At 46.0% G+C, this 22,288-nt stretch overlaps 1 protein-coding gene across 1 annotated transcript in view; it reads left to right on the top strand.

Annotated features, from left to right (window-relative positions):
- The window catches only part of SORL1 (sortilin related receptor 1), a 161,043-nt gene that overhangs the window by 120,845 nt on the left and 17,910 nt on the right, over positions 1–22,288 (top strand). The window contains exons 30-41 of the mRNA XM_082659998.1: positions 25–159; positions 1,002–1,157; positions 4,565–4,714; positions 9,169–9,300; positions 10,655–10,781; positions 10,942–11,111; positions 14,471–14,583; positions 14,824–14,928; positions 15,611–15,683; positions 18,423–18,505; positions 19,866–19,962; positions 22,009–22,193. Of these exons, the coding sequence (XP_082516124.1) occupies positions 25–159; positions 1,002–1,157; positions 4,565–4,714; positions 9,169–9,300; positions 10,655–10,781; positions 10,942–11,111; positions 14,471–14,583; positions 14,824–14,928; positions 15,611–15,683; positions 18,423–18,505; positions 19,866–19,962; positions 22,009–22,193 (1,526 nt within the window). The remainder of the gene's footprint in view (positions 1–24; positions 160–1,001; positions 1,158–4,564; positions 4,715–9,168; positions 9,301–10,654; positions 10,782–10,941; positions 11,112–14,470; positions 14,584–14,823; positions 14,929–15,610; positions 15,684–18,422; positions 18,506–19,865; positions 19,963–22,008; positions 22,194–22,288) is intronic.

The raw sequence follows: 22,288 nt of genomic DNA, 5'->3' as shown, positions 1-22,288 counted from the left end.
CTGACCATGCGGTTCACCCCCCAGAAAACCCCACGGAGGCCCCCAACTGCTCCCGCTACTTCCAGTTCCCGTGCGAGAATGGGCACTGCATCCCCAACAGGTGGAAATGCGACAGGGAGAACGACTGCGGGGACTGGTCTGATGAGAAGGACTGTGCAGGTGAGGGTCCGGGGCAGCCCCATCGCTGAGACATGCCAGCGTCCTCCCACCTGTTCACACAGAATCCAGCTCTGTCTCTTTGGTGGCTGGCTTAGGCAGTGACTGTTTTGGGAGGGGCGGGGGGTAACGGTCTCTCTGAGTTCTTTGCTCTCCCCCTCCCGCTGTGAAAGCAGCCCGGTTGATTTCTCCTGTTCTGAGGGTTATGCTTTCCAGGGCACAGTGAGGACTTCAGAGCTTAGAGCCTGGCTACCCCGAGTGTGGCCTGCAGACCCACAGCTCCTTGATAGAACGGCAGCCTCTGACCCCACCCGAGGCCTCCCTCCTGACTCAGCGTTTGCGTTGTAACGAGCGCTCTGGGTGACGCATGGGCCGTGACACATTTATGTGTACGTGATACACGCCAGGGGAGCACTGGTGTGGGCGGTGTGCCCATCCCTTTCCTTCTCGGTGTTCTTGTCCCGGAGCCGGTCTCAGGAAGGTTGGCGTTAAGTTAAGCAGAACAGGGTTTATCCTCCATGGTAATTAATTCTCCCACCCACCCTGTGCATTCCGAGTCCTTCCACCAGCCTGCATGAGCCCCTGCGAAACTAACTCATCCAAATGTTAGCCCAAAACAAATCAAATAGGTAAGGTGAATCCACTCCAAAGAAGGGAAGAGAATACAGTCTGTTCTGACACCCCATCATAAATGATTTTTCACTGTTCAGAACCGTGCCTGACACCGGCCTCCCTGGGCTGGTGCAGCTAAATCTGGGACAGCCATGCTAGGTTTGGGACACATTTGGGTCTGAGATCAAGCTTCCTGTAACATTTTGGGTTTCCTTGCTTGGTGTTTTCCTCAGATTCACATATTCTTCCCTCCCCTACTCCCGGGCCCTCTACGTGTCTGCCCAATTACTACCGCTGCAGCAGTGGGGCCTGTGTGATGGACAGCTGGGTGTGTGACGGGTACCGAGATTGTGCAGACGGCTCGGATGAGGAAGGCTGCCCCTCGCCTGGTGAGTACGGCACCCGGCCCTGGCCCGTGGCACCTGCTTTAAGGAGAGGACCTCTGGGGCTACACCCTGGGCACAGCCTGGCTGAGGGCAGTATCCTGCCCTCTGGGACTCTGCTCTATGGCCAGGCCCCTTCTCACCTCCAGAGCAGGGAGACCCCGGGGAACTCAGAAGTCATCTTCTATCACTGCCCTCTGATCCTCCTGCAGGGAAAGGCCAGCTGCCCTGCTTTCCTCCTTGGCTGTGGTTGGGTCTCCTTTGCTTCCTCTCCACAGGAGGTTACCATGGGAATTATAGGGGAGGCGTCTGTGTGTATTAAACTCGGGGCGGCGCAGGGTACAGAACCCGAGTCTCTGGCTTGCTAGTTGGCGGCCATCCTATTAACAGAAGGGTAAGCACTGCCATCTAGTGGCTGAACACAGAGAGGCTCTGGAGGTCTGTGAGTGACCGTATTGCTGGAGGTCTTGGTGAACCGTGAGACCGCCGCCTAGGGCACACCCTTAACTGCAGGCAGAATTGTATCCTTTCCTAAACAGTTTTCCATTTCAAACTCAGTTATAATAAAATAATAGGTCATTGCTTGCCATGGTTTACATAATTCTTTTCAGCAAACTTATAGGTCAATAGTCTGATTTTCCTCCTTTAAGACTTGTTTTCATCCCATCTCTTCCCTGTTTAAAATCATCACTGGTTTCCACTTTGTCCTTTTTGTCCAGAAGATAGACCCTAACCCCTGAGTCCTATTTTCAAGGCCCTGTTTGAGCTGATCTTTCCTTGCTTGCCATTACTTTTCACTTCTGCAAACTGCACTCCTCACCCACCCTGGACGCACCTGCTTCTTCTCTGCCTAGATTCCTCCAGTAGGGTTTTTGCCCTTATCAGACCCGACCTCGTCCCCCTACTTTCCCTCTCTGTGAAACCCACTGTCAGTCAGGGCAGACAGAAACACAGGTTTCGTAGTTAAAGGAGACCTCAGTACGTTGTCAGTATTTCTCAAAGTACAGCATGAAGCCCACCTGTAATGGAATCACTTGGGGTGTTTATAAAATTATAGAATCAGGACTTCTGCCTGGAGCCCAGGAGCTCCCCGTGTGAATGGTAGGCTGACTAAAGATTGAGGCTCCTCTTTCAGGCAGGTAGGGTTTTATTCCCCTTCTCAAGACCCACCCCCACAGAGCATTCATTGAGTTCTTTAGCTGATGTCCACCCCTTTTCCAGTGTCATTGAACTCTGCCCTGTTGTCCTTTCGGCGCTGAACTATGAACAGCCACATGTTGCTTCTTGGTCATTGCATGTGTATAAATCTTTCCTTTCCATAGCGATTGTGCCGGACCTCGTGTTTTAGTCTGAATCTCCCACTCTGCCTACCACAATAATAGGCAGATAGCCAGTGCCCCGTAAATGCTTCTCAGATTAAAACAAATGAAAAAAAACCCCTTCTGTCTCTGCCCTTTTCCCTCAAGGCCCATCTCTCTGTAGTAACTTGATTGTCCCTCTCTCAAAATTGCCTGTTGGTTACTGAAACTGAGCAGGACGTTAACCACCTCTAGCAAATTCGGACTAATTCAGTGAGCAGATTCCTGTTTAGATGCCGCGTTCAGCTTTTTTGAATTCTTTTTTTATGTATGATGCCCAAGTAATGTTAAATTGGCATCTAGCTCTCAGATCTTATTTCTTCACTGGATATTTCTTCACTCTGAACTGGGTTCTCTGCCTCATGTCTCCCCCTTTGCGATTTATCTTCCAAGAAGCCTAATACATACTAATACGTAATTATATCCTCTTCCAGCCTGGACCCCCCTGATGGTGCCCTTACTGTCCAGGTGTGAGCGCCATGATGTGCCTTGGCCCAGTCCTCTGGCCTCATTTTTTCCCCCACTCTTCTCCACGCACTTTGTTTTAGCAGAGTGCTTCTGGGGGTTGGAGAGGCCCTTTGAAAATCCAGTTATCCAACTGTGGACCACACACAGTATCCCAAAGCTAATCATTGCTTTCTGTTGTTGTTTGCTGCCTCAGGTTATTGTATCTTTGGCTGGTGCCTCCTCCCTTTCAGCAGCCTCTTGGTGTAATTTTCCACAAGGTCACTGTATTAGGTGATTTCTCAGCTCCATTGTTTGCCTTGGAGATATCCCTTCTAAGAGGAGCTTGGCGTCTCCTATCTCGGCTGACTGTTCTCCCAGCCTGCTGCCTGTCCTTACCCTGGGGCTTCACTGCCCTCCCTGGAATTCTCTTTGCCTTTCTCCTGATTTAGATTCCCCGTTTTCCTGGACCTTGTGTCTTGCTTTTTCTTGGTTTACTCCCTTGTTTTGCTAGAGCACACCCTCTGGTAGCTTTGTCAGGTGACTACGATGATATGGTGCCCAAGGACACGGTGATGATGGCCTTCATTCAAGGTGTTTATCTCTTGAGTTTCTCTGGTTTGTGCAGGTTGTCTGGGGCACAGGTATCTTCTGGGAGGTTGCTTCTCCATCCTTAGGACTCGCTTTACTTCTCTTACGTTGCAGCTCCTTTTTCTATATCCCAGGTCTTTCCTCTTGGTTTTTAGTTTAATCCCACATTTTGGTAGAGCACATTTTCCAGAAATTTCCTGAGAAAGAGTACATGGGAGGTATATTTGAGGCCTTGCTTGTCTGAAAGTGTTTTTCTTCCGTGTTCAGACCTGATTGGTTATTGGGCTGGGTTTGGAATTCTAGGCTGTAAAAAATATATATATATCTATATATATCTATATATATATAGATATATATCTATATATCTATATATATATATCTCCTTCAGAAATTTGAAGACATTCGAATTTCTGTCTTGAGAAAGCAGCTCTTGGAAAATCCAAAGCCATTTTGATTTGAATCTTTTATATGTAATCTGTTTTTACTGTCTGGAAGCTTGTAGAATCTTCCTTTTGGTACCAGTGTTGAAATTTCACAGTGCTGTACGTTGCTGTGGGTCTCTTTCTGTCTAATGTGGTGGATGGCACTGATGTCCTCTTTTATTCTGGAAATTTACATATTTTAGTTTTGGAAAATTTTCTTGAAATATCCCTTAGTATTTTCTTCTCTCTTTTCTTTTTCTTCCTGGAACTCTCGTCAGTAATATGTTGAATCTCCTGATCTAGTCCGCTTACTTTTTTAAAACTTAAAAAAATTTTTCTGTAATCTTTTCTTTTTCTACTTTCTACAAGATTTACTCACCTCTGTCTTCAAAGTCTTCAACTAAGTTTGGGCCTGAGAGAGAGAAGGATGAGATCCCTGTGTCTCGTCAACCTGCCGTCTTTCACCAGAGCTCACGTTTCTGTTCAGGTCCCCGTCGTAATTCCGAAAGCACCGAGATCTCCAACACACCCAATAGGTCGCTATTGCTGGCCAGCCCCTCAGTACTAAAAAGTGAATTTTAAAAATCTTTTCTTCTAGCAAATGTCACTGCTGCCTCCACTCCCACCCAGCTCGGGCGATGTGACCGATTTGAGTTCGAGTGCCGACAACCGAAGAAGTGTATCCCCAGCTGGAGGCGCTGTGATGGCCTTCAGGATTGCCAGGACGGCCAGGACGAGGCCAACTGCCGTGAGTCATCAACGGGGCCGTCTCCCCCAGGGAAGACTTCTAGAGGCAGGATGTCTTGTGCTTCTGCTTTGTTTCTCATAATAATAATTCTGGTATTATCTCCATTTTAGATATAGGAAAGTTAAGCTTCAAAGAGGGTCACCTCGTCAGTAACAGACTGGGGCATTTATTCAGTACTTTTTTGTACAAAATTGTGATCTTTTCATCAAACCATGTTGAAAGTTCTTGTAGGGAGGAATACTCCAAAATAACACAGAGAAATTAAATGGGGATTAGTGTAAAATCCTGCACTTATATTAAAAAGAGTGAACAAAGTGGGCCTTTGGGACATTGAAATAACAGGGCAGATTGATCCAACACTTACCATAATAATAGTAGGAACATCTGAGCCAGATAAGTATAGTAAGAAGAACATTAAACATAATTAGCAAAGAAGAAATGAAATAGGGCCTTCCTCCTGGGTGGGATTAATTCATTAATGGGTATTCTTTAAATAAGTTTCTTTAGCCTGTTTCAAATCTGCCTTATACATAAGGATGTTGCTTGGTTAAGATCTTAAAAATCAAGGTGTACTCTATCTACAATTTTCCTCAATCCATTAATCGGATAACCCTATCAGCAAAGGAAATGGGATTAGTGTGACATGCCTCTTCTTAGAGAAGCTGGCCCCTGAAGGCCACTACATTCTGTTCTAAGTGCCCATTAATCATTTGTTTAATAATCAGTTTAAGAATTTTTGGAGATTAATGACAGCCTTATTCCCAGTTTCTAAAAACTATGTTCTCCCTTTTAAAATATTGAGACATGGGCTTCCCTGGTGGCGCAGTGGTTGAGAGTCCGCCTGCGGATGCAGGGGACACGGGTTCGTGCCCCGGTCTGGGAAGATCCCACATGCTGGGGAGCGGCTGGGCCCGTGAGCCATGGCCGCTGAGCCTGCGTGTCCGGAGCCTGTGCTCCGCAACGGGAGAGGCCACAACAGTGAGAGGCCCGCGTACCGCAAAATAAATAAATAAATAAATAAATAATAAAATAAATAAATAAATAAATAAAATATTGAGACATGTTTCATAAAGAAACCTCGAGCATCCTCCAGCTTTACTGTTCAGCTGTTCTTTGATTATATTTTATCACGTTCTTACCAAGTGGAGTAATTCTGTGATGGGGATCTTGGTATTTTCCGAAACAATCCCCTTCTGAGCATGGAGTCCTTCTCTGACTCTCCTGTATAAAGTCCCCATCACTCTCTTACTATTACTGTCTTTATGTTTCTTTGTAGCTCTTATCAGTATCTAAAGTAACATATTTGTTTGTTTACTCATTTGCTGTTTCTCTCAATAGAAGGTGAACTCTATGAGGGTAGGTCCTTTGTCTGTTTGACACGTCACCATATCCTTAACATCTTGAATAGCAGCTGATTCATGGTAGGACCTCCGTAAATGTTCACTGGATGGATGGATGGATGAATTCCATCTTGGGCTTCTGAGACTGTTCACTAGTAGTTCTCAAACCTTTTCTAGATGTTCTAATGCAGTTTTATATGTAACCAAGCCCCCCATCCAAGCTCCCCCAGGCCAACCAAGTTTTGCTCAGCAAATGACAGAACTGTATGATACAAGGATTCTCTTAAAAAACGGAATTCTGTACTTCCATCCTGGAGACATTCAGTGAAGTCTTAATCCTTCTTTCACAAGGAAACTCATCAGTTGAGGACAGCTGTTATAGTATTCTGCCCCCACCTCCCAACTTCCAAACCCTGTATCTTTTCATCTCTAGTAAAAGCTCCCAGCATCCTTTACCTGTTCCTCTTGACCATCCTGGTTGCTCTTGTGAGAACATTATCCAGTTTCTCTACCTACATCTCAAAGTGTGGTTTTCAGAAGTGGATGCAGTGCTTCAGATAGAAAACAGGATCACCTTGTTCTAGAACAGAAGTCCTCGGTGCCGGCCAATTCTGCTGAATCACTGTGGAGCTTGTAAATACGACACACACCCAGTGTCGTGTTTCTGCCTCAGTAGCTTTGGGGCAGGTCCTAGGAATCTGTATGTTTTAGACGTTCCCCAGAAGACTATTAAGAACCACTGTTGTAGATTCTCTACTGTCGGATAATCACCATGGTTTTGTGGTCTGTTTGGATTTCTTCTAGTATGGGTAGAGCCATTGTATGGAACATTGTGTGTATATTTCCATGGGGTGGGGGGCATAAGCTAGGAGGAGTCTGATTCAGAGTCCCAGTGGAGAAATTACAGTTTGAACCCAGGAAACTGAGGTAGAATCCCAATGTAAGATCTGGGCAAATTACAGTATTTCAAGTGTGTATTAGTCTCCTATGGCCACTGCAATAAATTACCACAAACTTAATGCCCTAAAATAACACACATTTATTATCTTACAGTTCTGTAGGTCAGAAATCTGATAGACGTCTCACTGGCTGAAACCAAGATGAAGGCATGGCTGAGTCCTCTGAAGGCTCCAGGGCAGAATCCGTTTCCTTGCTTTTCTCAGCTTCTAGAGGCCTCCTTCCTCCATTTTCAAAGCCAGCAACATTCTGTCTCTCTGATCCTTCTTTGGTCTTCACATCTTCCTCTTTGACCACAGCTGGGAAAGGGTCTCTGCTTTTTTTTTTTTTTTTTTTTAATTTATTTATTTATTTTTGGCTGTGTTGGGTCTTCGTTTCCGCGCGAGGGCTTTCTCTAGTTGCGGCGAGCGGGGGCCACTCTTCATCGCGGTGCTCGGGCCTCTCACTATCACAGCCTCTCTTGTTGCGGGGCACAGGCTCCAGACGCGCAGGCTCAGTAGTTGCAGCTCATGGGCCCAGTTGCTACGTGGCACGTGGGATCCTCCCAGACCGGGGCTCGAACCCGTGTCCCCTGCATTGGCAGGCAGATTCTCAACCACTGCGCCACCAGGGAAGGCCTGGGGTCTCTGCTTTTAAGGGCCTGTGTGATTGGATGGACCTGCCCGGGTAACCCAGGCTTAAGTCCTACGTCAAGGTCTTTACCTCAATCACATCTGCAGAGTCCCTTTCGCCTTATAAGGTGACTTTAACATGTTCCAGGGATTTGAACATGGACATATTTGATGCGGAGGAGCAAGAGTAACTTTAGAACCTCTTTACTGGTGGGGTCGGGTTCTGATATAACTCTCCCTGTTCAGGGCCGAGCAGGCAGGTGTGAGTCTCTATCATGAAGGCCCAAGGTACCTGAACCAGGACCCGGTGCAGACCTACCTGGGGTGGCAGATGCGGTTTCTGTAGCCATTCTCATCTTTCTTCTTTTTGGGATCATTTGCAGTTACATTGTCATCGCTTCCTTTTTAGAGCCTCTCATGCAGTTTAAATCTACTTTCCAAACTGGAGAGAACATCAGATGATGGTTTCTAGCCAACGAGTTGCATAACTCTTAACTCATCAGTGCTCTTTACTTGCGTTATTTCATCATCTGCGGAAATACTTTGAAAAGCTAAACAATTAAAAAGATTACATACAATAGACATGCCTCTTACTGTTGTGATTCATCTCATTATTATTAGTCTCACTCAAAGCAGAAATCAGAGGGTCATTCTGGACTGCAGACTGACAACAGGAGCAGACGATTAGGAATAAGCACCGCAGAGGAAGGGCTGCACCTTGTGGATGCCTGCTCTCAGGCGTATTCCAGGTGCTTGATCTCACTGGGTCCTTGTAGACACCATAGGGATGGAGTTGTCACCCCAGGTTTATACCGGGGAACTGAACTTGGGCACTACAGGCAGACCTCGGAGGTTTTGCGGGTTCCGTTCCAGACCACGGCAATAAAGCGAGTCCCACGGATTTTTTGGTTTCCTGGTGCATACGAAAGTTATGTTTACACTATATTTTAGACTGTTAAGCGTGCAATAGCATATGTTTAAAAAATAACGTACATGCCTTAATTTTAAAATAGTTTACTGCTAAAAAATGCTAACCATCACCTGCGCCTTCCGTGAGTTGTAATCTTTTTGCCACGCGTTTGTGATATCAAAGATCACTCATCACAGAGCAACATAATAAATACAGTAATAATGAAAGAGTTTGGAATAGTGTGAGAATTACCAAAATGTGACACAGAGACATGAAGTGAGCAAATGCAGTTAGAAAAATGGCACCGGCTCTGCCACCAACCCTCAATGTGTTAAAAAACGCAGTTATCTGCAAAGTATGAAAAAGCTGAGCACAATGAAACGAGGTGCGCCTGAATTAAACAGTTAGCTCAGGCTCATACAGAGCGGGATGTAAACCCTGATTTCTTTGACGCCAAAGCCCTGGCCCTTCCTGAAGGCACCTTCCCCCGGTCAATGTCAAATGAAGAGGGATTAGCAAGCCAGCGTGGGGTCCCCGCCACCCCCATCCCGAGGGTCTTTTGAAGCAGAAGCTGATGAGTTCCCTTTTCCCGAACACGAGAAACCTTTGGTGACCGTGGCCCCTCGTGTGTTGCAGCCACGCGCAGCACCCTGACCTGCACGGGCCAGGAGTTCCGGTGCGAGGACGGCGAGGCCTGCATCGTGCTCTCCGAGCGCTGCGACGGCTTCCTGGACTGCTCGGACGAGAGCGACGAGCACGCCTGCAGCGGTGAGTGTGGCCCCCCAGGACCCCGGGCTCACCCTCGGCCCTGCTGGGTAGGCCCTGAGGTTGAACCCTCTTGAGCTCTTCCTCAGTCTGAAAATGCAAAGCTCCTTGCTCACTGTTGGAGCTGCAGGTGAGGCGAGGCCCAGTCCCGCCTCTGGTGCAGCCTCCAGCCCACCTCGCCCCTCTCAGGGAAATGTTGGTCTTAGATTGGGTGTTTTTGGTTTTTTTTGTTCTGTTTTCTTTTGCTTTAGTCCTTGTATTAGTACTTGGATCCTTTTATTTATTTATTTTTAAATATTCTTTTCCATTATGCTTTATCACAAGATATTGAATATAGTTCCCTGTGCTATACAGTAGGACCTTGTCGTTTATTCATCCTATATATAATAGTTACACCTTAGAATGGGGTGTTTTTGAGTTTAAATAATGATAATTTTAATCAAGATATTACTTATGAAAAATTAGGTAGTGTCTTAGAATTATGATTTGCTTAATTACAGTAGTGCATTCTGTTATACAAATAAAACAATTTAACTTGATCTTTCATAGGAGTTTTTTTAATTTTTATTTTATATTGGAGTATATTAGATTGGCTTTGGAAGGACATCCCTCGTGTTGAGGCATCGTTGCTCCCACAGAGCGTCAGGCTTTGTGGTGGGGTGAACTCCATCCTTCTGTCTGGAATGCATTTAGCAATCATTTGGGGGCTGCTATAACAGTACCACCGACTGAGTGGCTTAGAAGCAACAGAAGCTCATTTCTCACAGTTCTGGAGGCTAGAAAGTCCGAGATTGAAGCACCAGCAGATTCGGTGGTCTGGTGAGGGCCCACTTCCTGGTCCACAGACAGCCTGTCTTTTCTGTGTCCTCCCACGGTGGAAGGTGTGAGGGAGCTCTCTCGGGCCTCTTTTACAAGGACACTAATCTCATTTTCAAGGACTCCATCCCTATGACCTAATCATCTCCCAAGGGCCCCACCCCCAATACCATCACATGGGGGATGAGGTTTCAGCATATGGATTTTGGGGGACACAAACATTTCAGTCTGTAGCAGTGATGGATCCTGCCATGACATTGTCTTTGGATTTGTAGCATTCTCTGTTGAGAATCAGGCTTAAATCAGTGCAGACAAGGAGGTGAAATGCAGGGAGAAACGCCATGCTTGGAAATTTAGGAGACCTTGGGAAAGGTTATATAGGAAGGTCTGAACTCTTTTTTTTTCTGGGGTGTCTTAAGATAATGATGGTGGCCTGACCACATCACAGTAGGTCTGCCTGAAACCAAGGAACCTCTTGGGTCCTTTGAAATCCAAGATTTATAAGATATCAATTTCCCTTTTTTCCCCTTGCTCTCTCTAGAGGAATTAAATGTATACAAAATACAGAATCTTCAGTGGACAGCTGACTTCTCTGGGGATGTAACTTTGACCTGGATGCGGCCCAAGAAAATGCCCTCTGCTTCTTGTGTGTATAACGTCTACTACAGGTGGGTCCCATCTTTGCCATGGGAGAAAATGATGTTTCTTTTGCCACTGGATGTTCCATAAACTCTGTGTGCGCACAGAGCAGCTCTTTTTTGACGTATTCAGACATCTCAGCCGCCCCATGCGGCTTTGATGTGATGCTATCTTTGTTCTCTTGGCCAGGGTGGTTGGAGAGAGCATATGGAAGACTCTGGAAACCCACAGCAATAAAACGAACACAATATTGAAAGTCTTGAAGCCAGACACCACGTATCAGGTCAAAGTCCAGGTCCAGTGTCTGAGCAAGGTGCACAGCACCAATGACTTTGTGACCCTGAGGACTCCAGAAGGATGTAAGTGCTACAGCTTATTTTTATGGCAGGGACAGGACCTTATGTGGGATTTTCAGAGTTTCCCAGGATGCTCAGGAGCGTGGAAACAAAAGTACTTGTGCTTCCTATGTGGCTAAGTTTTATGGTCCTGGCTGAGTTGTTCTTACTATGTCACTTTTTTTTTTTCAATACAATTCTTTTTATTGAAGTATAGTTGATTTACATAGTTTTAGGTGTACAGCAAAGTGATTCGGTTATACACATATATATATGTATTCTTTTTCAGATTCTTTTCCATTATAGGTTATTACAAGATATTGAATATAGTTCCCTGTGCTGTACAGTAGGTCCTTGTTGTTTATTTATTTTATATATTGTAGTGTGTATCTGTTAATCCCAAATTCCTAATTTATCCCTCTCCCCCTCTCCTCTTTGGTAATCATACGTTTGTTTTCAGTGTCTTAAAACGATTTTTTTTAATTGAAGTATAATTGACCTACAACACCGTGTTAGTTGCAGGTGTATGACATAGTGATTTGATATTTCTGTAATTACAAAATGATCACCACACATAATGTTTTTCTGCCCACCATTGCCCTCTTTCTACCTCTACCTTCCGTCTCTAGGTATTTCCCAGTATTTGGTACTTAGGAGATAATCATTGTTAACGTATGAGACTCGTCAGAAGTATTGTGGGTTCATTTTAAGGAAATTTACCAAAACCCTTGGGTCATAGAGAGTTCCCTAGTTCTTCCCCCTTCACAGTAGTTGACATTGGGTGACAGTGCTGATTCCTGTGATCTCTGCTCCCCAGGTTTTGTGAACTTTTCATTTGCAGTTGCCATCAGAACCATGTTTACATTTGGAGATGTTAATATGAACTCATGTTTATCTTAATGTGCGTGTAGATGGTTACACGTAAAATATTTCTAGATCTGTGTATGTGCACAGGTTAGTACACAACGCATATTTTTTCTGCTTTGTCAACTGAGAAGGCCCAGAAAAACTTTATCATTCAGATTTAGGTTTCTAATGCCTTCTTCAATAAGAGGACACAGGGCTCTTTGAAGAAATGGCCAAATCCAGGCCTGGGGCAGGAGATCTGTAAGATAAGCCTGGAGCATCTGGTAGTGCCAGAGTGTAAGGAAGTGCTTACTAAGTGAAGTAAGTCAGAAAGAGAAAGACACATATCATATGCTATCACTTATATATGGAATCTAGAAAAGTGATACAAACAAACTTATTTACAAAACAGAAATAGACTCACAGACATAGAAAACAAACATGTTACCAAAGGGAAATTGGGGGGAGGGGTAAATTAGGAGGTTGGGATTAACAGATACACACTACTAGATATAAAATAGATAAACAACAAGGACCTACTGTATGGCACAGGGAACTATGCTCAAAATACAGTGGAAAAGAATCTGAAAAAGAATATATATAAACTGAATCACTTTGCGGTGCACCTGAAACTAAAACAACGTTGTAAATTAACTACACTTCAATTCAAAAAAAGAAAAAAGAAATTAAGGAAGTGCTGAACAAAACACACAAAAAAGAATCTATGAGTTATGACTTTGTTAGAATAACATTTGTTCAGTAGAGCAGAGAGAGTGCCAGAGAGTCAGCAGAAGCCCACCAGGGAAAGTGAAATAGAGAAGTTTATTACTCCCAGGTTCTGAAGGCGGTATACGCGTACCTCAAGGGGCCACGCAGGAGGTCAAGGCAGGGTGCAGGCAGAGAGCAGCGGGACCTGGGGCACACGCCTTTTTTAGGATTTGTGGGTGGAGTGCTGTGGAGTTCCTGGGCTAGGGCTGGTTTGGCCAATTCACACCAAAAAAGGGGGGTTTTGGTAAACTTCTTGGGAGTCTTACCTAAGGAGCACGAGGGAGAAGGTCCTGGGAGGTGGGGAGACTTTATCACAAGGGCCCTTGGGGAAGTCATGTTAGGGATTTGCATTTGCTTGTGACTCTTTGGGCTGTGATCCAGGGTTTGCTTGGGGGCTAATGTCAATTTAAGGCCCCCTTAGCCTATTTGTCTAAATAAAGTGGATGCTGAGACAGCAATACCATGGGCTAGCTTAGCTAAACTCTAAGTGGAACCATTTTTGAAATATCCCATTCGTTGATCTTCTTTCCACAGATGGTAGCTGAGTCCCTACTACTGCTCAGGAATTAGGCTAGACGCTGGAGAATCAGATGAATAAGACACAGTTCCTGCCCTCCAAGGGCTTGCAGGCCATGGCTTGTTGACGAACATTCACTGTATTCCCTTGCTGAGGCTGCCATAACGAAGTACCCCAGATAGGGTGGCTTAAACCACAGGCATTTATTTTCTTCCATTTCTGGAGGCTGGGAGTCCAAGGTCAAGGGTTGGTTTCATTCTGAGGCCTCCTTGGCCGTCTTCACGTGGTTTGCCCTCTGTGCGTGTCTGTGTCCTAATTTCCTCTTCTTATAGGGACACCAGTCACACTGGGTAAGGGGCAATGACCTCATTTTAACTTAATGACTTTTTTAAGACCTTATTTCCAAATACACATTCTGCGGTACTGGGGGTTAAGACTTCAACACCTGAATTCGGGGTCGGAGGTGATACAGTTCAACCCTTAATATTCATCTTCAGCGGATTATCAACATGAATAACTCCTGTGCAGTCAAAATGAAGTTTGGCTGGAAAGCACTGTAACTGGTTTCTGTGTGGTTTCTAATTGGCCTCTGAAGGCAGTCACAAAAGGGGAGATCCCGAAAGGTCTCAGAAATGCCAGCAGTGAAGTTATTAAGAAACCTACTTTGAAGGGGGTCCCTTCATTTGAATCTAGAAGTTCTGTGCTATTAGAAAGTAAGTCTTGGGACTTCCCTGGCGGTCCAGTGGTTAAGACCCCGGGCTGCCACTGCAGGGATCATGGGTTTGCTCTCTGGTCGGGGAACTAAGATCCTGTACGCTGCGCGGCGTGACCAAAAAAAGAGAGAAAGTAAGCTTTATTTCTTTGTAGCCACACCAGTGGTTCTCTGGTTGTACGAGAGTTCAGGACAGCAGATGCCGTCCTTGACAATTAAGATCTCAGCATCAAAGCCCAGGGCCAGTGGTGACTTAGCCCGCCCACGTGATTCTATCCTGCAGCCCTTGTGAGCCCCCGGCCTGCATCAGACTCGCTGAGGCGTGGTCTGATACGTGCAGTCATTAGATGTGTGATGAGTGCAAGCAGGCCTTGCATTCCGGAAGAGAGGAAAGGTGTTCTGTCAGCTGACAGCGCTTTCTAGCAGATAGGTCCCACTGCCAGCTCTGGATTCTTTCTCGTCCGAGTTTTAAGCTCAGGGAAATTCCTCCAGTTGATGAGTATGCAGATGGATTTTAACCCTGAGTTGCCTCTTTTCCAGTGCCAGACGCCCCTCAGAACCTCCAGCTGTCGCTCCACAGGGAAGTGGAAGGAGTGATCGTGGGCCGCTGGGCCCCTCCCGCCCACAGCCACGGCCTCATTCGGGAGTACATCGTAAGTCCTTCTGGCGGCGGGCTGTGCGCGGGTGAGAGCAGGAGATTGCCGGGGCTGGTAGAGCAGAAGCATGTTCTGTGCGACAAGGACGTGGTTTGCTGTCGCCTTGTAAATGATCATCCATCCTCTGGAACGTTTTGCATCTCACCTTCCCCTCTCTCCGCCTGCCTCCTTGCAAGATGTCGGGATGCCCAGACCTCTGGTTACCTGTCCATAGTATTTTTTTTCTCCTCACTTCAGGTAGAGTACAGCAGGAGTGGTTCCAAGATGTGGGCCTCCCAGAGAGCTCTTAGCAACTTGACAGAAATAAGGAACCTACTGGTCAACGCTCAGTACACTGTCAGAGTGAGTGTTCACACGCGTTTTAGCCGTCCAGGTGGTCTTGGAACATGGGGAGCTGGTTGGCCTTTCATGAGAACTCCGTGCCTACCTTTGTGAGATGCTTACTCGTGGTGTGCTCAATACCCAACCTGTTGCTCTGGAAGCTTGTCATTTCTTTCAGTCTCGTAAACCAAGGCCACAGAGAACTTGAAATCAGACTTTGCTCAGATAACCAACAACCGATGGTAATGCAGCTTTACCTGCTTTTAACCCAGACATTCTGCTAGTGCTTTAGCTCCAATTACTTTTGCACCCACCTCTTTTCTGCTTATTTTTAGCTGCAGGGAGATGCAGAGCTATGATAAGTAGCATTTATAAAATGATATTGTGGGGTTCTTATGAAATATATTATCAACATCTTCAGTAGAAAAGAGATTTTGTGCAAAACATGTTTTGAGACCATGAAGTGTATACACAGACTCCCTCATAATGTCAGTGCTATCACAATTCCCTTCACCCAGGTTCCCTCCCGTTGTCTCTTTCCCTGTCTTATTTCAGTTGCTGGGGCCTCTGTCTATCCTGAATCCCTCTGTGTATAATTTCTTCCACCCTTATAGCCAAAGCCTCACCACTTTCGCTCACTCGGGATTCTTACTGTGTGGTATGTTGCCTGTATTTCATACCAATTTGCACTCTGATTTGAAAGGTGGCTGCAGTGACCAGTCGGGGAATAGGAAACTGGAGCGATTCTAAATCCATTACCACCATAAAAGGAAAAGGTAAGTGATTCCAGCATCTGCAGATTTCGAGAAGATAGAATAACCCTTTGGAGATAACTTTCAGTGTGACTGGAAAATGAAGAAGCAGAGATCAGGAAACTTCACACAGCCTCCCTCTCCCCGATACACGCACTTTTGTGGGCGTCTCCATAGTGCTTTACACATGAAGTCTTTGGGGGCAACTGTTGAAGGTATTCCTCCTTCTAGAACTGAGCATTTGTTATAATAAAAACATACAAAGGGATTTCCAGAGGCCTTCATGCCCTTGTTCTCAGGCACAGTATCAAAAATAGAAGGAGTCCTTCCTTCCCAGCCGAGATAAAGATGATCTTGTCCATGTGTATTTGTGGTGTTTTTAAGAGAGTGCCGTGCTGACACTTGTTACTGCCCCAGGGGCACCGACCGACGATGCTTAGGTGGTAGTTTTCTAGCGCTCGAGCTGATTGGAGTCATAGCTTACGACTTGCCACGGACCTGCTCTGCATACACCAGCTCATCTCGTTGAACCCTCAGAACAACTATAAGAACAGATAAGGGACTGGAAAGGTTATGTCTCTTGCACGCAGTCAGTCAAGTGACAGAGCTGGGATTGGATCCTGATCTCCTGAGTCCAGAGCCTGTGCCCTGAACCACTGTACCACCTGCTTGCCGGGAGGGGCTCCTTGCCTTGCACACGTGCCTCGAGGGTGGTGTCGGGTAGGAGCTGATGAAATAGTGGATGAGTGAGTGAATTGAAGCAAGTGAAATGAAGGCTCTGACACTCTATGGGAGACAGTCCAACTCGTCTTCCTGATTGTAGCTTTGGCGCTTGGGGCTTTCGTCTTTGGATTGGCGGGCGTTAAAGCCAGAAGTGTCGCCTGGAACGTGCTTGGGGGATTATACTTTAATCTGAGCCTGTGAGAAATAGGCTCTGGGTCATGGAGAGTCACTGTCAGGTCGCCTGTGAAATATGGTGTCATTGAGATCAGGACAGGGGCAGCTAAACTTAGTGAAGCCAGCCAGTCTGTGGAGCAGGGAGTGTGTGGGTATTGGAAAAAGTGTACCGAGTTCACACTCCCCGAGAGTTTTGATTGTGGTATTATTTTCCTCTACAAGGTCAGTCAGAACAGACTGACCATACATACTGAAAAGGAGGGACATTGGAAGGTCATCAGAAAAACAGGTAGTACCTTGAATTCCTCATCGTAAGTCACACCTGCATTTGAAAATCTCAGTGGGTGGTCGCTTCTCTTTAACTTCCTTAATATGATTTTGAGGATGAACCCCAACTCCTCATATGTGTGTCGGTGAGGGCATGTGTTAGGCAACTGTGTGCCAAGTCAAAAAGTGTGAGTTGTGATCTATCTGTGACCTCGTGTCCTAATAAGGTAAGAAGACGGGGTACAAAACAGTGGTGGCGTCACCCAGAATCACCACCTTCATTAGTGAACGCAGTGGATTAATTATAACAGCAGTGAGAAAGGCCACCTTTTCTTGAGCACTGCTTGTGTAGTAAGCACCCTGCGGGTTGTTTTACGTGAACTGATCTCTTAATCCTTATCAACCCTGTGAGTCTTCTTATGCTCATTTTGTAGCTGAGGGAACTGGGATCCGGAGAGGATTGTGATCTGTCCCCAGCCACCACGATCATAACCCAGGTCAGCTTTACAGCAGCACCCGAACTATTTTGCTCTGAGCTGGCTGCCTGAAACTCCTAATATCCTTTCTTCTTCTGGTTGCTGTGTTTTCCTTGAGCCCACTTTCATTGATCATCTGGAGAGACTCCTGCAGATTTTGGTACTTCTCTTTGCCACAGAGTCTGAGGCACTCCTTTGAGTCCCTCTTGCTTTGCCAGTATAAGAGGCATATGTGCTGAGAGTCTAATAAGCGGTCATTTAAAGCTTATCTTCCGATGATGCTGACTGCATCCAGCGCTCCTGGGCTATGCTTGGCCGCACACTGTCAGGTTTCTGCTGGGTAGACCTTCACAGTGACCGGCATCATGCTCGGCACTTGAGCCAAGAGGGGTCTTTTCTCTCTGCCGCCCTCTCCTTGTGCCCTCAGCTCCCAGCTCGAGCTCCGATCTTTTTGAGAATGCCATCATGCTCGTCAGCTCTTTAATCTGTCGTGGGAACGGGAGAGAAAGGGAACTGTAGTTGGGTGCCAGGCCCTTGACATGCATTATTTTAGTGACTTTTCCCACCTCTGAGAAGTACAGAGGGCATCTCCAGGCTTCACGAGGACAGGTAACTTGCCCCAGGTCACACGGTGCTGTGTCTCTCCAGGAATTTGAACTCCAGCGTGAGACTCCAGAGCCCAGATCCTTTCCGTCCTGCCACACGCGCATTTACAAGTTGGGACTTAAGATTTAGCTTGCCGTCAACCTTCCAAAAGGACTTGAGCCCTCTGGGAATTTGTTGGTGCCAACACAGGCGGCTCTCAGTGTGATCCCTGTGCCTTTCAGAACCAGGCTGAAGCTGGGTTAATGAGGGACATTTACATAATGGAACTTTTCTGCTCGACCTCATTGCCGGGATAGCTGACTGAGCCGAGGTAGTTACGTGTTCACCAGGTAACTGTGGACCTAACCTCAGCTTCAGGACAACAGTGGTAAAAGGGAAGAGTAGAAGCCGCCAAAGAAATGCCCTTTCTTCCCCGACTGAAAGGTTGTTTTGTCTCTTGAGTTGAAAACTGTTAAGTTCTGCCTTCTTCCCTTTTCATCACCTGGTTTCTCTTTTTGAATCCCTCTTTTGTTCTCAGTGATCCCACCCCCAGACATCCACATTGACAGCTATGGTGAAAATTCTCTAAGCTTTACCCTGTCCGTGGACACTGACATCAAGGTAACGTGGAAATTTCAAACCAGCGGTTGGGCGGTTTGAAATGGGGCTTTACTTTGCATGGGAACCGATACGGCAGAGGACGGGAAGATTAAGAAAAATGAATGACTTGACCCAGCAAAGCTAAAATACCACACCTAGGTTGGTTCCTCCCCCGACGAAGAACAACTCGAGTCTTCACGTGTAATGATTTTGCCTCAGCCTGGTGCCTTTTTTTTTTTTTTTACCGTATAATTAAATGATTCACAGTTACAGTGCAAATGAAGAGTTGGTGTTAACAGAATATGTATGCCCTGTAATTTTCAGCTTTATTGGATTTTATTGGTGCCGAGCGCTAATGCAGAGGTTCCCAAGAGTGAGTGTTAGGAGAGAGTCAAATACCTCGGAAGCGTATCCACTTAGATCCACCTAATATTCTCCCCTTCTAGCACCTTCCTCCCCTCCGCTTGGTCCATCTGCTTGACCAACTTCACCATAATTATCTGTGTCCCTTTGGTTTCTCAAGTTGCCACACACCTTTCTTGGGGTTCTTTCTTGTCTGTCTCCCCTCATATCCCTCCCTGTCTGTGAAGCTGTGGTGGGGGCAACAGCCTGTGCCACTGACTGAACTACAGTTTGGTGTCATGCCTTTGGCTTCAGAGACAGCTGATGCCAGAAATGACCTTGTGTAGACCTTGTCTCTATAGTCTTTGCTCTTGAAAACGTTTTAATTTGGTGCATTGGCCAATATTTTTAAAGACCTTCACATCAAATCCTTCTGTGAGCTCAGGACTTGGAAAAGGTAGTCTTTCCTGACCCATGGATGTGTTTGCTCCCATTAGACAAAAGAGATCTAAGCAAGCCCCCTTTGTATGGACCTCTCGGCCTTGACTGCAAGGACCACCTGAGCTAAGACTGATCCTTAGTTACCGTAATCTAATTACCTTTTCAATTTTTAGCCTTTCTGCCTTTTTTTTTTGGCTGTGCCACGTGGCTTATAGGATCTTAGTTCCCTGACCAGGGATTGAACCCGGGCCCTCGGCAGTGAGAGCTCAGAGTCCTAACCAGTGAACTGCCAGGGAATTCCCTTCTTTCTGCCTTTTTAAATTGGTTCTTGTCCTTTTATTATTTATTAAGTTTTTTGTGTCATTGAATCTATATGTTGTATTATAAATGGTCTCACATTTGTTTTTAGAAGTAGGAGGGAGTATAAGTAGTCAATGATAGCACAAATGGAACTGGTTTAAGAATCCAAAGGACTAGCCCGTCCATTGTAAGAAGGGAGATAGATACCCGAGGAACAACAGAAAAGATCTTCCTTTAGTGTCTGGTGAGCTCTGTGAGTGTGGACTGTTCCTGTAACATGGCTCTTGCTCCTTGGCAGGTGAATGGCTATGTGGTGAACCTCTTCTGGGCGTTCGACACCCACAGACAGGAGAAGAGAACGATGAACTTCCGAGGAAGCATATTGTCACACAAAGGTAGCGCCCTGGAGCTGGTCGGTGTGTAAGGAGGAAGGCTAGACCGATGCTTTCCTGGAAGTAGAGCTTGTGTGGGGCGGCGGGACAGGTGGGGGGTCTTCTCTGCAGCCGTTCTGAGTGGGCAGGTGTTCTCCATTGAGGATGCTGTCAGTGACTCCTGAGTCCAGGTGAGGGATCCATTGGGTGGTTCCCCAAATCCCCTTCTAACCTGTTGTCTCTTCATGGAAGTTGGAGGCTTAAAAAGGAGGAAACACTGGAAGGAAGCCAGGTTAACCTTCTACAGATGCTTTTTGCCTCCCAAAAGAGAGAGTTCCTGGGTTTAGTTACCTGTCTCTCTTTTTACTGCCCTGGTTTGCTCCTTCTTTGCTGATTCAAGGTAGCGCAGGGCCTGCTGCATAATTGGCGTTCAGTAAACATTTGTTGAACGAGTGGACCAACAGACTGAGCAAAGGAAGCAAGGAGACGAGGAAGGGAGAGGGTCCAGTTCCTCTTGTATCTGTACAGATAGTGAGTCTCAATTAAAATTCTCATATCTGAAGATGGACTAAAGGAAGGATTTTCATTTATTTCTAAGACAAAACCTTCATTGGCCAAGGCTGCTTGTGAATGTTGAAGAGGACATGGGAGCTTCTACTCTTCCCTTATACTCTGTTTGCAAAGTACTTTCAATCCTAGCAGGCGTTCTGTTATACACAGTATATTTTTTTGGCGGGAGGGAACCAAAAGCTGCCTAAGGAGGCTGTGCAGGAGTATAGCTAATATTGAGCACTGACTGTATACAGGCATTTACCCAGGCACTCTGTGTGTGGTGTTTTTCAGAACACCTTCAGAATAGTGTGGTGGGATCTACTCATTTTATGGACGAGAAAACAAGGTTCAGGGACTGAGTGATTCCCTCAGAAGGTGGCAGAGCCACGACGGGAATCCACGCCTCTCTAATTCCAAAGGCTGTGGTCTCATCGCCTCAACATTACACCAATAGAAATTGGCAGAGTCGGGAGCAAAAGTCTTACCAGGCTTTGCCTGAAACACACGAAGGGCTTGCTCCATGCCAGGCGTCGTGCCGACCAATTTAGAGGAATTTTCTTTTTTTGTTCCCTGCAACAGCCAGCTGGTATAAGTGCTGTCACTTTCCTCCATCTTACCAACAAGGAAATGAACTTGGAGAGTTTGAATACTTCATTCTTGCTTGTACAAGTACGAAGGGTAGAGTTGGGCCTTGAACCCAAGTCCTTCCGATTCCAAAGACTGTCCTCTTAGCACACCCTCCTTTTTGTTCACTGCTCTCTTAGTTTTTAATAACATTTCCCCTAATTAGAAAGGGGGCACATGTTTATTACAGAAAATTTAGAAAACAAAAAAGGTACAATCAAATTTTTAATTTCCTATCATTTCACTTCCCAGGGAAACCACTTTTACATTTTGGGTGGTTCTAAGTTAATACTTTTCCTCCTCATTGATTTCTTTGTATCTTCTTAAATAAAATTTGAATAATACTGTATGGAATTTTATATCCTGCCTTTTTCACTGAATGTAAATAACAGAATTTTCTAGTTTCATTATATATTCTTGGAAACAGCCTTTAGTGGCCGCGTAATAGTTCATGGAATGCACGTGAAGCTCATGGAGGCACATTATTTAACTATTGCCTTGTTGCCAGGCAGTCAGATGATTATACTTTTTTCTGCCATAACAAACGCTGTGACAGACATCCTGGCTGCACAAATTTTGGGATCCCTCTCATTTAACTGCACTGAAGGTTATGAAGGATGTCAAGACTCACAAGGCCAAATGGCTCTCCAGGAGGGTCGTACCAATTTATATCCCCAGATAGGCAGCTTTAAAAGGGATTTTCCCATGCCCATGCAGTGTGTTGCTTGCAGTAGTCATTAATAAATCACGCTGAGTGAATCTGTAAAGTAATAAAAATTCTCCAGCATGTGGGGCGCACTTAAATGGAGAGATGACATTAAAAAAAATAGGGTGTGCATATAAAGATATGTATTCCTGACTGCTGCCCCCAGCCCTTTGTCCCTGTTTCCCCAGTGGGCAACCTGACAGCTCATACAACCTACGAGATTTCTGCCTGGGCCAAGACTGACTTGGGGGACAGTCCTCTGGCATTTGAGCATGTCACGACCAGAGGAGTCCGCCCACCCGCCCCGAGCCTCAAAGCCAAGGCCGTCAATCAGACGGCGGTGGAATGCACCTGGACCGGCCCCAGGAATGTGGTAAGTCAGCCAGGATGACCCTTGCAGAGCACGGATGGACTGTCGCCTGGCACTAGGCCACAAGACACCCCCAGGGCTTCCCCCTCTGTTGCTGT

Source organism: Grampus griseus (assembly GCF_964374135.1).
Source record: "Grampus griseus genome assembly, chromosome: 8".
Classification (NCBI taxonomy): Eukaryota; Metazoa; Chordata; class Mammalia; order Artiodactyla; family Delphinidae; genus Grampus; species Grampus griseus.
Note: the sequence above shows the minus strand (reverse complement) of the source record. Positions and strands in the feature narration are given on the sequence as shown.